Raw genomic sequence first — 15992 nt, forward strand, 5'->3', positions numbered from 1 at the left:
CAACTTGTCTTATATGATTTTAAAGCTTTTTTTTTTTTTTTTTTAACCTCTTCCATCAATTCTTTCTGGTCTTGAGACTGCTTCCCATTTTGTTTGGGACTCTGTTCATGGGTATTTTGACATTATTGCTTTTTATGAGTTTGTCTTAATCTTCCCTGACACCATAGTAACTTCTATGGTCAGACTCTTTTTTTGTTATTGAGATTGTTTTTTACTTATTTTTTCCCTTTCTATTAAATGTGGGCTCTGCCCCTGGGGTGGAAGAGTTCTGTCTCAGGCTTTTTGTGCCAGGGCTGCAGGCCCTAGGTGTTTACTTATTGCACTGATATTGCTCTGAAGCCCCATGGGGACCCTCTTGTCTGGTGCTGCAGGGAAGGGGAGGATAGGGGATAGTGTTGCTGGGGGTCCTAAGGGTCTAACTGCTTACCTGGTGCTGAATGGAGTTCTAGTGCTGGTATCTGGTGTGTGCTGAGGCTTCTGGGGTGCCTTGATGTTTCCTGGGGCTGTGCTGAAGCACATGGCGGTTCTTAGAATGGAGTCTGCCCTGGCTATGCTGAGACATGTAGGGCTGGGGTGGGAGATGGACGTGTGTGTCTTAGTGTTGAAATGTGCTGTCCCACTGCACTTGGGCTAAGGTTCTACCACTCATTTGCTGAATTGGGGCTTGTCAGGATGCTTCCTGTTCTGGACTACATCTCCTTTGACCTGAGATAGACCTTTCCTATCGCTCTTCCAAGTTCTTGGGCTACAAGATTGTTTCCATCCAATTTTTGATGGTTCTGCTGTTCCAGGACTTGCTTAGGGGGCACTGTTTTATAGTTGTTTGGATGTAAATGTGGGAAAGTTACGGATATTTATTGCTTACTCCACCTTGGCTCCCAGAAGTGTCCTCAGTATTTTTGACAGCTTTCAGCATCTTCTGAGCTTCTGGTCTTCTTAACACTATTCTCTCTGGTTTGTAATCAATCCTGTTATGTAACTTTCCTTCCATCTGTTGTATGTACTCTAGATTCTCAGTGACTGGGTCATTAGGTCACAGACCTGGAAAGTACCTTAGGGACCATTAAATCCATCTCTCCTCCATATTTTATAGATGTAAGTTAATCAACTTGCTTAGGGTTACAAAATTCATTTGTCAACAAGCATTTAATAAGTACTAACTACATGCAAAATACTTCTAGACATCAGAAATAAAAGAGAAAGGTAAAAAACAAATAAACACCAGTCCCTACCTTCAAGAAACTCATCTTCCTACCTGTCCCCTGGATCCTCACAGGTAATTTTCCCTACTCCAGGTACTCCAGAACTTGGCTTCTATTGAGAATCTGGCCAAAGGTCTCTCCATCCACCCCATTCTTCTTCCCCTAGTCTGACATCCCAGTTTCAGATATGCTTTGTGTATTCATATTTCTGTGTATTCATCTGAAGAATAGACTCTGTTCTGCCTGGGATTTCTAGTCTCAGACTTCACAGGCTTTATTTATCCTTTCCTTTCCTTCAAAGACCTGTTATTTTTATAGTTATTATTATGTATATATATGTGTGTGTATATTTGCATATATACATAATATTATAGTTATTATAATACTCAAATAGTTCCATATCTTTCACAATGTAGTACAATAACTCTTAGCATTTCACATTGTCTGGTTTTTGTCACATAGAAATCAAAGGCATTGCTCTATGGTAAGAAAAAAATTAGGTAAACTCATTCAAGTTGCAGTCAGAAGACTTGAGCATAAGCCCCAACTCTTATACTAATTAGCTGCGTAACCCTGAATAAGTTGTAATTTCTCTTAGCTTCAACTTTTTATCTATAGACTGGAAAAGTAATTTTTTGCTCTATTTAAGTGTTGCTGAGAGGAAGTAACATACTTTGTATGTCATATCCATACAAGCTATTGTTGTCATCCTGATAAATCAGATCAAGGTTGCTTTTAAGCTTTAACCTCATAGGATAATTGATCTAGAGCAGAAAGGACTTCTGTAGTGATCTAATCCAATCCCTTGCTGTTTCAGAGGTTCAGTGGATAGAGTGCTGATCTAGAGTTAGGAAGACCTCAGTTAAATTTGACTGAGACATTTCCTAGTTGTATGCTGCTAGACAAGTCTGCTGCCTCAGTTTCCTCAACTATAAAATAGGGATCATAACAGCACTTACTTGCCAGGGTTGTTGTTGTGAGGATTAAATGAAGTAATATTTGTAATCACTTAGTACAATGCCCTGTATATATTAGGTACTTAGCAAATTCTTGTTTCCTTCCTCCCCTTCCTTTTATATATGAAAAAGCTGAGGTCCAGTGATTTGCCAAAGTTAAATAACACACAGTTAAGTATCAGAGTCAGGATCTGAAACATGGTTCCTGATCTCAGAGTTAGTGTTCATTCCAATATAATATGCTGTCTCTTTATTGCATCATAAACTCATTTTCCTTATTCTCTGTCCTTTCATAAAAATGTATATTAACCTATATTATAGAGATGATGAAGACTCATTTATAACCCTCAAATCCTGAAATGATTCTAGCCTTTATTACTTTGGAGTTCTTATCATATGTTCTGTTCTTGAGCATTATATTAGTTATTATTATTGTTTCCCTAAGAACTATCATTTCCCATCCACATCAGTATTAGTCCTCCATTCATCTTCATCCCATATCATCTGAGGACCACTTGGCATTATGTCCTGGCCCCGTGTAATAGAGCAGGGTTTTTGAAACTTTTCCCATTCTTGATGCCTTTTCACCCAAGCTACATGACCCTAGCTTTGTAGATATATATAACAGGTAAAGAAACCAAACATTTTCCGATCATAAATAAAAGTTTTGCAACCCCTAATTCAGGTTACAAGACCTCATATGGAGTTGCAAACCACAATTTAAAAATTGAGTCTAAAAATTCACCATTTCACAAAAATTGCTGGGAAAATTAGAAAATAATACTTCAGAAACTCTTCATAGACTTCATACCAAAATAAGGTCAAAATGGGTACATGTTTTAAGTGTAAAGGGTAATACCATAAGCAAATTAAGAGGGCAAGGGATAGTTTACTTATCAGCTCTTTTGAGAAGGGAGGAATTTATGATCAAAGAAGAACTAGAGAACATTATAAAATGCAAAATGGGCAACTTTGATTACATTAAATTTAAAACAAACCAACACAAACAAGATTAAAAGGAAATGCAGATCTAGGAAAAAATTAATACATTGTTGGTGGAGTTGTGAAATAATCCAACCATTCTGGAGAGCAATTTGGAACCATGTCCAAAGGACTATCACACTGTGCATACCCTTTGATCCAACAGTGATACTATGGGTCTATATCCCAAGGAAATCATAAAGGAGGAGAAAGGGCCCATATGTGCAAAATGTTTGTAGCAGCTGTTTTTGTAATGGCAAAGAATTGGGAAATGAGTAGGTGCCCATCAATTGGGGAATAACTGAATAAGTTATGATATATGAAAGTAATGGAATATTATTGTTATATTAAAAATGATGAACAAGGTGATTTTAGAAAGGTCTGAAAAGATTTACATGAAGTGATGCCGAGAGAAACAAAAAGAACCAGGACATTGTACGTAGTAACACCAGGAATGTATGATAATCAACTATGAAAGAATTGGTTCTTCTCAGGCAGTTTAATGATCCAAGACAATCCCAATAAACTTTGAATAGAAAATGCCATCTGCATCTAGAACTATGGAGACTGAAAGTAAATCAATTCATGCTATGTTCACTTTTTTTTCCTACTTTTTTCTCTTGTGGTTTTCCCTTTTGTTCTGATTTCTCTTTCCCAATATGATTCATGAAGAAATGTTTATTTAAAAAGAATTAATATATTTGTGTAACCAAAAAATTAATAAAAACAAAAAGGAAAAAATAGAAAAAAGTAAAAACTTAAAAAAAAAGAAATTGGATCATAGATCATGTTTTGTTTATTCAAGGAACTTCAACATTTCAAAGGTAAGGCAGTGAACATACTATCATTGTTGTAAATACAGAACTCAAAGAACATTTGAAAAAGGAACTCGTGCGGAAAGCCACCTGATATCACTTTATCCTGAAAGTGAAGATTCTGTCAAAGACGTTTTGGGTGGGGCTTCAATAGTTTGCCCCTTGTACCCTGAGAAATAACTACTCACGGCTCCTTCTTTGTATAGTTTCTCTATAGGTGTTACTCAAGCCCTTGACAATTTCTGAAGCCTCTTGCTCAATAGGAACAAAGGAAAGTATGAAAGTGAAAAGCTATGATTGGATTCAATGGAACTATGTATGTGTTCTTGTTTTCTCCTCCTACATCTGGGACAATTAAGTGGTGTAATAGATAGAGCTCCAGGCCACATGAGTCCAAATCTGACTTCAGATACTTGCTATTTGTGTAACCTTGGGCAAGTCACTTGATTCTGTGTGCCTCAGTTTCCTCATCTGTAAAATGAGATGGAGAAGAAAATGGCAAACCGTTCCAGTGTCTTTGCCAAGAAAACCCCATAACTGAACAACAAATTTAGACAGAAATGCCCAGTTTTAGGAAAAGGGAAAGGCTTTCCACTTAGATAACCAGTTTCACAAGACTTGAGTCTCAAGTGACTGATTACACCCTAATCAGGTTTGCAGTGGGCTGGACTTTGTCTGGTTTGACGGGTATCTTATATGAGAAGCTGAAGACATATCAACTGATAGAAGGGATTATAGCTCCATCTTCCTAGTTTTCTTATGAGTTATCTTAGTCACTGTCCACACCAGGAATAAGTATAGCAGATGATTCTCAAATAGCATTGGGCTCACATAGGATGTCTTTTTGCTATTGTTGTTTTTAAATATTATTGTTGTCAGTTTACTCTGTGGCATGAAAGATACATAAACCAAAGTTCAAAGTCAGATAACAATAACAGAGAGAGATAGTGAATAGTCAGTAATAAAGAAAAAGCATGTTTTCAACATTGGAAGAAAGGATTTTCCTTACTCTCTTTGTGCACTTGAGCCACCAAAAGTTGAGGAGACCTTAGTGGTCAGCTAGTTCATTTACAGATGAGAAACTTAGGGCCAGTGTCTTGCCTCAGTGGTACACAGACAATAGAAACAGATTCAGTCAGATCCTCTGATTCCACAGCCAGCCGTTTTCTCACTTCCCTCCCCACTCTCCATTCCGTTCCCCCTCCCATGCCTTCCTTCCTGCCCTCCTCCCAGGAAAAGAGTGTAATAGTGATCCAAAATGATAGAATCCACTGGTGGAAAGATATGAAAAAAGCATCAGAAATCCAAATCCAAATTCTACATACTATCTATATGATCTTAGACAAGTGATTTAACCTCTGTGAGCCTCAGTGTCCTCATTTTATAAATGAGGAGATTGCACCTGCCTTTCCCAATTCTAAGTCTATGATTCCATAAAGAGCTCTCAGAAAGGGGAAAGAAATAGCGTAAATATCAAGCCCTGGATCAAACGCCTTAACCAGAATCCTGACCGGTAATGAGTTGTAAAAATCCAGTCTGTTGAGTAACACAGTGCTTAGCATTCATCACCTACCAGTTTAGCCTTTAAAAGTCCAAATCCCCAGCACTGCTGGAATTGGGGCTTCATAAAGAAATCTATCTTTTGACATCTTTATTTTAGCTTGAAGCTGATTCTAACGAGACATCTAGGTATCTGAATCCTGGACAGAGTTAAACTAAAGAAGAGACTAGCTTCTTGATTAAGAGATAAAAGAGAAATTGGAGAAACTTAAAGGATTTCCCTGAGTATTGCAATATTTTCTTCACTCAGACATTGCTCAAAATCCCATAGTTTCATGGATTGAGTCTTTCCCTTTAGCCCCTGGAACCCTTCTCACTGAACTCCCCACCCCCCCTTTTCCTTGTTTTCACTGGGCAGTGCAGGAAAAAAATTTTTTTTTTAAAGACTTACCAGTTCTGGAATGAAGAAAGCATATGGGATTGTTAGAAAGAAGGCTAATCCCGTGGGCACTTCGGGTCCTGCATAGGTGGTGGGTGGAGGGAAGTCTTTAGATGCCATCCCCTTTCTGTGTTCAGGGGCCTCTGTTGAAGCTCACCTAGACCTGATTCTCTGTGCAGCAATTCTGCCTGGCACTCAGTACTTCCAATATTATACCCTGACACACCCATTGACTGAGACGTAAACTGAAAAAAAAAAAAGGGATTTCCAGCCCAGCAGGTCCTTCCACTCCCTTCAGCCAAAAGAATCATCAATGAAACTGTAGGGCATTGAAATGCGACTTAAAATTAGACGGGCTCTCTTCTAGGCTCAGGCCCAGCCATGTAAAATCTTAAGACAGGAGTGTAGTGGAGAGGAAGGAACCTGGCTCCACAGTCAGGCTAATCCAGCTCTGCCATTTACTAGCTGTTTGAACGTGGACAAATCATTTGCTTTCTGGCTAACCCTTTCCTGGCCTTGAGTTTCCTAAGCAATGAATGAGGGTCGGACTACATAAATGAATGGGGTGGGGAGAAGCATTTATTAAGCACTTACTTCGAGCAAAGAACTGGCAAAGTAAGTACAGAAAAGCAAACGTGTCTTTGCAGAGCTCTCTGGAGATTTACATTCTAATAAGATGATATATAGAAAAGCTTTCAGCTGCCAAGTTTTCTAAATGCCTGAAAATACCCTTTCTAGCCCTAAAAATCTCACATATGAAAAAACAGAGAGAGGTCCGACTGTCTTTTCCAATTTCACACAGTCTTTTAGTGGTAGAACAATGGATAAATTTGTTATTTTTACTTGGTGGATGTGGTAAGAGGAAATCAGGACAACCGTCTCCAAGGGGTGCAAAGGCGGGTGAACCTGGTCCTTTTCTTTCATTTTGGGAAGGAGAAGGAGAAACATCTGTTTTGATTACCTGCCTCTCTCCCATTCCCCTTTCCAGTCTTTTTACAACTTCTCCCAAACTCCCTCCAATGCACTTTGCTACTCTGTAATCCAGTGATACTGTCCTTTTTGCTGGTACTGGAGCAAGACATTTCATCTCTTGGCTTGGGACATTTTTTTTCTGAAATACTGCCCTCATCTTTGCCTTCCTGGCTTCCCTGGCATCCTTCAAGTTCCAGCTAAAATTCTATTTTCTGCAGGAAACTTTCCCCCAAATCCCCCTTAATTCCAGAGTCTTTTCTCTATTATTTTCATTTTATTCTGAACATAGCTTTTAAAATTTTTACATATTTGTTATATTCCTTATTAGAGGAATTAGAGTTGTTTTCCTCATTTACCCTTCTTCATATCTCCAGTTTAGCCCAGTGTCTGGCTCATAGTAGTTGATTAATGTTTATCGACTCATTGATCAATGCATAGACACTCAAAGGCATGCTCCCTGTACCTCTCCCTCTCTGCCTTTATCAACATCTGCTCTCCGTAGAGGGATGAATTGGACAGCCAGCTACTCGAGAAAATTGTATGGAAAAAGTTTTGCAGATGTAAGAAGAGAATTGGCCAATGAAATTCCAATCTTGGGAGCATGCACAGAGAGGGTTCTGCCCTTGTGGAACCTCTTTCTGGGGACATATGATGATGTACAATGGAGGGATTTGGCTCTAAATAGGAGCATGTATAAATATTATGTGACTGTTTCCTGTCCATGTGTTGCCTGGTGAAGGAAGGGCTTTTTGGCTGGAACCAGAATTGAAAGTGCATGAGATAAAAGACCCCAATAGAGAAATTCACTTTTTTCCTTGCTGTTCAGAAATGTCAAGAATGGCTGTGTGAACCCCAGGGGACCAGTAGAATGGGTGACTTTTCCACCTTCTTCCAGACTTTCATTTCTGTCTGGGGGGGAGCTCCTGGCCTCTTAGATAAGTCTATTTCTGGAATGAGGTCATCTTTTGTTTCTTCTTTTCCTTGGAACAGGTACCATGAAAGACCAAAGGAGCGAAGTGCCAATGATGGGATTTACCCCAAAGTTGAGCCTATTTTTAGCACCTGAGTGAGACCTGCTTGGAAGATGAAGCTGGTAACTGAGACACTATGTCCTGCAAAGGATGGGCTCATCCTGTGAAATTCAAAAATAAACTAGGTTGGGTGAATACTTTGTAACAACTGCTCTAAGTTTGAGTCTACTTTCCCTGGGGATTAAGGGACCTGGAGAAAAATGTGCTTCTGGTTCAGGGGGATTTTTTTTACTTCTGTTCTTGCTATATCTTTTTAGTAAGCTGATGTTAATATGAAATATTTAGGAGAAATTAACTGGTTAAAATAATAATAGGTATGCTAATCATTGAGTCAGTGCAAGGATAGAGGGGAAATACTGTAACAAGTGATTGATATTGGGGACAACATACTGGTAAGGGGTTGAGCTGATATCATTAGAAATATACTCCAACTCTACAGAGGTACCTTTAGAAACCTGAAGGAGAATGTGTAGCTAGCTGTCCTTTGAGGACTTATCAGTGAGTGTAAAAGTTGACATAAGGATCTCCAAAGCTCCTAAAAGTTACATAAATATTGAAATATTTCACAAATATCAGTTTTTGTTGTTATTCTATGACACTGACACCAATAATTTGCATTTATATAATGTTTTAAAGTTTACAAAATATGACCAACCATGATTCCAAAGTGCTGAGCAAGTGTACTACCACCTTCTGACAGAGAGGTGATGGAACCAAAGTACAAAAAAACATATTTTTGGACATGAACAAGGTAGGGTTTTTTTTTTTTTGCTTGACTATGCATATTTATTACATCAGTTTTGTCTTTCTCTTTTTTTATGGTGAAAGCAGGGGGATTTGAGAAGGAAAGAAGGGTTTGGATGAGATTGTAAAAAAAGAAAAAGGAAGAAATGAGAGACACTAAAGTATTTCTTAAAAATGCACAGAAGGAAAAAACCCACAAAGAGAGAAAAAAAGAAAAAATGCATAAAAGAAAACACAAACAAGAAGTATAAACTTTTTTTTGTATATATAAATTTTTATTGAAGCTTTTTATTTTCAATACATGCAAGGATAATTTTTCACCATTGACCCTTGCAAAATCTTGTGTTCTAATTTTCCCTCTTTCCCCCAACCTCTTCTCCTCGATGGCAAGTAATCCAATATATGTTAAACATGATAAAAATATAGGCAGCAGTATAAACTTTGAAAGATACTTGAATTTATTATATACTTATGGAACCTGAGTCCCAAAGTCCATTTGTATGGGACTCTCTCCTGATAAAGTTTACTACTGAATTCATGATTTGACAAAAGCTGCTGGGAAAACTGGAAACTAGTATGGCAGAAAGTAGGCATTGACCTACACTTAACACTGTATATTAAGATAAGGTCAAAATGGATTCATGATCTTGACAAAGAATATTATAAAGTTCACTGCTGTATACCTGCATGAGGAGTAAAGTGGAGTTGGACAGTGGGGGAGGAGGAGAGCTCTTCAGGATTTTCTGGGCATTTCCTGAATCTATTTAATCAATTCAAATTGCTTCAGGTGCTTCTGGCATCCAGTTTTGAAAGGGAAAATGGAAGATACCAACTGCACTTCAGGTTGTTGAAGGAAAAAAAGACTCACTCTGGGAAAAAGCCAACATGAGAGGGACTGTCAGCTTCCATCAGATCCCTAGCCCAACTTGCTACACTAGTGACTTTAGGAAATTTCTCCTTAGGTGAGGTCTGGGACTCTCTCTCCTGGTTCAGCTGAGTGATCTCATTCCAGTAAGAAAGTTTTACTCTATTGTCTGGTGTATATTCTCCTTTGAATATTTTCTTGGAGTTCCATTTTGTTATCAGCTTAGATAAATGAGTTTCTTTGTTAATTGCTCTCTGGATTGTTATAAAGTTTTGGGTCTGGCTTCCCCCATAATAAACAACAATCAGAAATTTAGCTTGAACATGAAAACTACATTCCCTAAATTAATATTTTATTATGAGATATATTTCTTTTTGTTGTTTCATCAGTTCAATCATGTCTGATACTTTGGGACCCCATTTGAAGTTTTCTTGGCAAAGATATTGGAGTAACTTGCCATTTCCTTCTCCAACTCATTTTACAGATGAGGAAACTGAGGCACAGAGAGTAAAGAGACTTGCAGGGTCACATAACTGGTAAGTGTCTGAGGCCAGGCTTGAAGTCAAGAAGACCTTCCTGACTCCAGGCCTGGCATTCTGTTCACTTCACCGCCTAGATGCCCTTGAGAAATAATTCTAATTGGGTACTATGCCCCTTCCTCACACCCCACTCTCTAAAAGGGCCAAGTTTTTAGATCTAACCTCCGGCTTTCTCTCCTGGCAAGAAATAAATCCTTCCTAGGAGAAGAGTGCAGGGAGAAAAACCTAGAGATGATTATTGCATATCCCTTTAAGCCATCCAACAATATGCCCTATGCTACTTCTGGGGGACAGTCTTCCCTACACTTAAAGGAAAAAGTTGTAGGTAATAAAGGAAATTCATAGTTCTGTGTTTAATTCTCTATTTCTGTTCTACTATATTCACAGAAATACTAATTTTCATTGGAGTTTGTTAAATTCAGAATAAAAAAGATATTAAGTCCCCTTTTTCTTGCCCCCAATAAAATTAGCAAAGATGCTTCCTTAAAACTCTATGAGGCAAGTAGGTAGGCAACATAAAGGGCTGATAAACAGCTTCATTCCAGAATGGAGAGTAGTCTAGAGTACGTGTTCCTGGCGTCCTTGGATTCAGATTGGTGTGTGCATCCTTCCTGGGGAAGAACGACTTTTAAGCCTTCTGTGCTTCCCTTGCTTCATCTCCTCTTGCAAGGAAATCCTCCCACTCTGGTCCTTCTCCTGAGTATGCATCCTCAGTAACACTCCTCCTCCTTCCTTTTCCCTTTTTCGGACCTGGCCAAATCTCATGAATACATCCCCAACACTCCAGAGTCTGCTGTGGGAAACAGCTTTCCAGAGATAGGTAGAACTGAACTATGAGCAATTCTCTCCTGGCTCCCAGCCACTGGCTAGGTTCTAAACTCTGCTTGTTCATCCGTCAAACTGCAAAAAGCAGTACCATTCACACAAGGTAAGAAAGATGCCCATTATCTACCCAGCATGATACCTGGCACAGGAACGGAGAGCTAGAGCTGGAGAGCGCCTCAGAGACAATCTATCCCAAACTCCTCAATTTGCAGATAAGGAAACTGAGGTCCAGGGAAGTTTAGGTAAGTATTAGAAGCATGATGTGCAGCCTGATCCTTCAACTCCAGAGCTGTGCCCTTGCCATAATACTGTACTGTTTCCCATTGTGGGTAGAAACAGTAGTAAAAACACTCCTAGACAAAGTCAGAAGAACAGGGTTCAAGTTTTGCCACTGATACTAGCTCTGAGACCCTGGACAAGGCACTTAATTCTGTTTGATTCAGTTTCCTCATCTGTCAAATGGCAAACCATTCTAGTATCTTTGCTAAGAAAACCCCAAATGGAATCACAAAGAGTTGGACACAACTGAACAACAAGAATAACAACAAACACATACAGCAGATCTCTCACATTTAGAGGAACAATATTGTTTACAGAGGCTATAAAAATGGTGCCATTTTTAGCACCCTCTGGCCTTTTCTCTACTGTTGGAGTCACGTTGGTCCATTTTGCTTTTTTCTTAATTTTGTGGGTCACTATGGTCAGATAATTCATCACCTTAGGTCAACCTGATGGTGATGAGCTTCTTGCACATGGCTAGATCCACAGATAGAAGAATGTGTTATCAGAGTTGTATTTTCTAACTTGTTAGATTATGGATTTAGAAAATGAAGAGCCAAATAGAGGTTTTCTTGGTCAGTTCCTTCACTGTTTCACAGAGAGAAAAACCAAGATACCTATTTACTCCTCTATAAAGTATTATGGGAATCTAATAGGTGTTGTGAGAACTAATTAACGCTTGTAAAGGGATTTGACATCTGCAGATGAAAGGTCCAGAAAGTCCAGGGTGTTAATGCCTTCATTACTCAGAACAATTATAATTAGAGGGAACTAATCCCTACCTACACAAAACATGAAGGGCAGTAGTTCTGCCACGCTAAATCCAGCTTTTTAGGACAAATCTGTTGGGAAGGGGAGCCTGGCTCTGATACAAAGATTTGTACAATGAAACCTGTGGAGTGTGGAGAGGACAGAGGTGTCATTTTCAAAAATCAAGTCTATAAGTTCTACTCTGTTGTGGATGCAGATCTGAGCAAGGAAGCATAAGGGGAGCAAGAGAAGAAGGCAGTAAAATGACCTTACATTGACCCATTTCCCTCTTGTTGCAAAATACCAACCCAGCCAGGTCAGAAGCTGGTCTGAAATTTCCCACCTCAATTAAATCCTCACAAATGAGCATCACATTCCCTACAGGAGCTCATGATTCACTGGCTTCAAACTTCAGTATGTTTGAAAGGGGCTGGAATTTTAAAGAAGTGATTATTATCACAAGTCATCATGACCCATTGCTGCTGAGATTGCTTTTGTATGCTGCCATGATTTGGCTCATAAATAATTTTTTTTGAGCTCCATTTCTTTTTAGTTGTTGTTGTTCAACAATCAGATCATTTTAATGCTTTTAATTACATATAAAACAATTTAAAACATTCATATTAAAAAAATTGAGTTCTCAGTTCTTTCCCTTCTGTTCCTTCTTTACTCATCAAGAAGACAAGAAATTTCATATAGGTTATTCATGTGTAGTTTTGATCACCATTTCTTTTTATAAAAATTTAAAATAATTTTTATATCACCTTCATTAAAATATACATATATATATACATATATACATACACACACACAAAATATATACACATATCCCTAACCAGAGACAATCTCTTTAATAAGGATTTTTTTTAAAAAGGAGAATAAAAAATAGTAAGACTAACCAACATAGCATCTGAATCTTTCAGAATGTGCATTATCCCAAACCCATAGTTCCTACCTCAACAAAGAAGGGGAGAAGGACATTTTCTCATATCTGCTTTTGGGGTCAAGCTTGAGAGGTATGAGGATTGCTGTAATTTCCATTTCCATTATTATACTCATTGTATACATTATTTTCCTGGCTCTGTTTATTTCATTATGCATCAGTTCACACAAGACTTCTCAGGTTTCTCTGAATCTATCCCAATCATTGTTTCCTATAGTACAATAATATTTTATTACATCCATGGACCCCAATTTGTTCCTCAACTGATGAAAAATTCCTTTGATTCTAGTCCAAAGAACTAGACAACAACAAAATCTTTTGCTACCATTAGCTTGATTCAAATTGTCTTTTCTCTCTTTCTTTGGTCTCTTTGGGGTGTGTACAGTTTGGTGACTGTCAGGACATTCCAAATTGCTTTCCAAAATGATTCAACCATTCCACGGTGATATCACTAATGTATTAATGGACCTTTTCTCCATAATACTTTCAATAATTGTCATTTTTCTCTTTTGTCATTTTTTGACAATTTGTTGGATGTGAAGTGGAATTTCAGAATTGTTTTTTAATTTGTATTTTCCTTACTGATAGTAATTTAGGGAGTTTTTTCAGATGGTTATTCATGATTTATATTTCTTCTTTTCCAATTTTTTTCATTATTTTCCTCGATAGTCTTGACCTTTTGTTCTTCTAGGTGAATTTTGTTATCATTTCTTTTCTCACTATCTCACTTATGTTCAATCTCTCCCTGTCAACTGATTCATCCCCTTTTGTCTCTACATATGAGCATCTCTACTATCCTGAAAAATATTTAGTTGATCCTTCCCTCCCCACTATCATGTAACTATATCTTTCCTGCCCTTTGTAGCTCTTCCTCCAAAAAAACCATATTGTTAATAGATGCCTTCCTTCTCTCTCCTCTCTCTTCTTTCTCTTCTTACAAATTCTTATCATTCCATCAAAACTATTCTCTCCAAAATTATCAGTGATCTCTTATCCAATCTAATGGTCTTTTCTCCTTCACCTCTGCAGCTCTTGGACTTTGATCATTCTCCCCCCCCTCCCGTCTTTCTTCTGTCAGTCTTTGGGACATCATTTTCTCAGTTCTCCTCTTATCTGGCCTCTCCTTTTCAGTTTCCTTTGCTAGATCCCATCCAGATCATACCCTCTAACCAAAAGTATCTCTCAGGGTTCAGTCCTAGATCCTCCTCTTTTTTCCTTGCATACTACTTCATTTGATGATCTCATTAAGTTCCATGGATTTAATCACTATAGCTATACTATTGTCAAATCTACCTATTTTGCCCCGACTTCTGTGTTGCCTTTATACATTCATCTTGTCTTTCAGACATCTCAAATTGATTATTCAATGAATAATTTGAAACTAAGTATGTCCAAAGTGGAAATCATCATTTCCTCTAGCCCTCCCCCCTCCTATTTTTCCTATTTTTCAAAGAGAACACCATCATCCCCCCAGTCCCTCGGGCTTGAAACCTAGGAGCCTAGGAGGAAACAACTTGCTATCTCTCACCCTTTATCCAATCTATTGCCAAGGTCTATTAGTTTCACTTTTAGAAATCTCTCTCCTTCTCTCTGATATTGTCTCTACTTTGGTGAGCCTCCTCATAAGGCCATATTTGGATTATTGCAATAGACTGCTGAGGGGGTTACTCCATCTTCCATTCAGCCACTGAAGTGATTTCTCTAAAGCACAGGTCCTATCATGTCACCCCTCATGCAATAAACTCTAGTGGTTGGGTTACCTCCAGGATCAAACAAAATGCTCTATTTGGCATTCAAAATCCTTTATGACTCATTCTCCTCCCACTTTTCCATTACTCCCTGCCACAATCCTGGGACATTGGTCTCCTTGATGTTCCATGATTAAGACAGTCCATTTTTCTTAGCATTTTCTGTGCGTTGCCCTTCATGCCTGAAACACTATCACTCCCCAACTCTGCCTATTGGTTTTCCTGCCTTCCTTTAAATTGCAACTAAAATCCCTTGAAGAATCACCTGTGTACATCAGGATGAGGAACTGAAGACTGCTAATATAAATTCCATCTTTAATCTACTTATATCTACCCAAACATAAAATTCTTTCATTTTTAAAAAAGTCCTAAGAAGGGAAACTAGCATGACCCTTTACCTCATGCATACTTGAAATTTAGTTGGTCAAAGACATTCTCTAGTGTCCTTTATATGCATGGTAATCATATTTTCCAAAATAAAATTTGGGCTACATGGTCTGGCAGAGGATATAATGCCCTTTTCAAAACCTCAGTGGCTGTATTCATAGTTTGCCACTATGCAAAGCTTTGGTGAGGAGAGCACGTACTAGAAATGGCCCTCTGTTTCAAGCAATTTACAACTTAATGGGATGAGAGTAACTGTCCTAATACTATCATCAAACAACAATGACCATTCATAGAGAGTCTCCTCTGGTCTACTAGCTTCTCCCTTAGTTAGGTGAATCCAGCAGTGTTATTGCAATAAACAAGAATTATTAGGATGCCTGATAGTCATTTTTCAATCATGTTCAACTGTGAACTCATTTGGGATTTTCTTGGCAAAGCTATTGCAGTGGTTTTCTATTTCCTTCTCCAGTTTATTTGACAGATGAGTAAACTGAGTGACTTAACCCTGCCAGAGTCACATAGCTAGAGTTTGAGGCCAGATTTGAATTCAGGTTTTCCTGATTCCAGGTCAGACACTCCATCCGCTGCAGTTAGAATGTTAGAATGTTAGAATGCCTAGCTTCCCTCGAGACACAGCTCTAATACTGATATAAGGCTTCTCCTAGTGCCATTAGACACTAATTTTAATATTTGTGTGTTTGCTATGTCCCAAGAAGAATATAAATTTCTTGAGTACAGGGACTATTGATCTGCAGTGTGCCTTATAGCAAACGGCTATATATAATAGCCTATAAGTCTTATAGCTTTATAGCAACCAATAAAATGCTTAATTTAATTTGTTGAAATATTCTTGGGTGAAGAAGAAATGAAAGGTAGTTGATGGGAACTATTATTGAAGTCAGTGAATGAGTGGACCCACGAGGGATTATATTTCAGGAAGGTTTCATGAAGGTGAGTGTTGAACAGAGACAAACAGCCTCAAAACCTATTTCTTCCAAGAAGTTTTCTTAAGTAAT

At 38.2% G+C, this 15992-nt stretch overlaps 1 protein-coding gene across 1 annotated transcript in view; it reads right to left on the minus strand.

Moving 5' to 3' along the window:
* Positions 1 to 6086, minus strand: part of MALL (mal, T cell differentiation protein like) — a 44887-nt gene extending 38801 nt beyond the window's left edge. The window contains exon 1 of the mRNA XM_051975792.1: positions 5906 to 6086. Coding sequence (XP_051831752.1) covers positions 5906 to 6013 — 108 coding nt within the window. The 5' untranslated portion in view covers positions 6014 to 6086. The remainder of the gene's footprint in view (positions 1 to 5905) is intronic.
* Between the last annotated feature and the right edge of the window lie 9906 nt (positions 6087 to 15992).

The sequence above is a fragment of the Antechinus flavipes genome, chromosome 2 (assembly GCF_016432865.1).
Source record: "Antechinus flavipes isolate AdamAnt ecotype Samford, QLD, Australia chromosome 2, AdamAnt_v2, whole genome shotgun sequence".
In the NCBI taxonomy this organism is placed as follows: domain Eukaryota; kingdom Metazoa; phylum Chordata; class Mammalia; order Dasyuromorphia; family Dasyuridae; genus Antechinus; species Antechinus flavipes.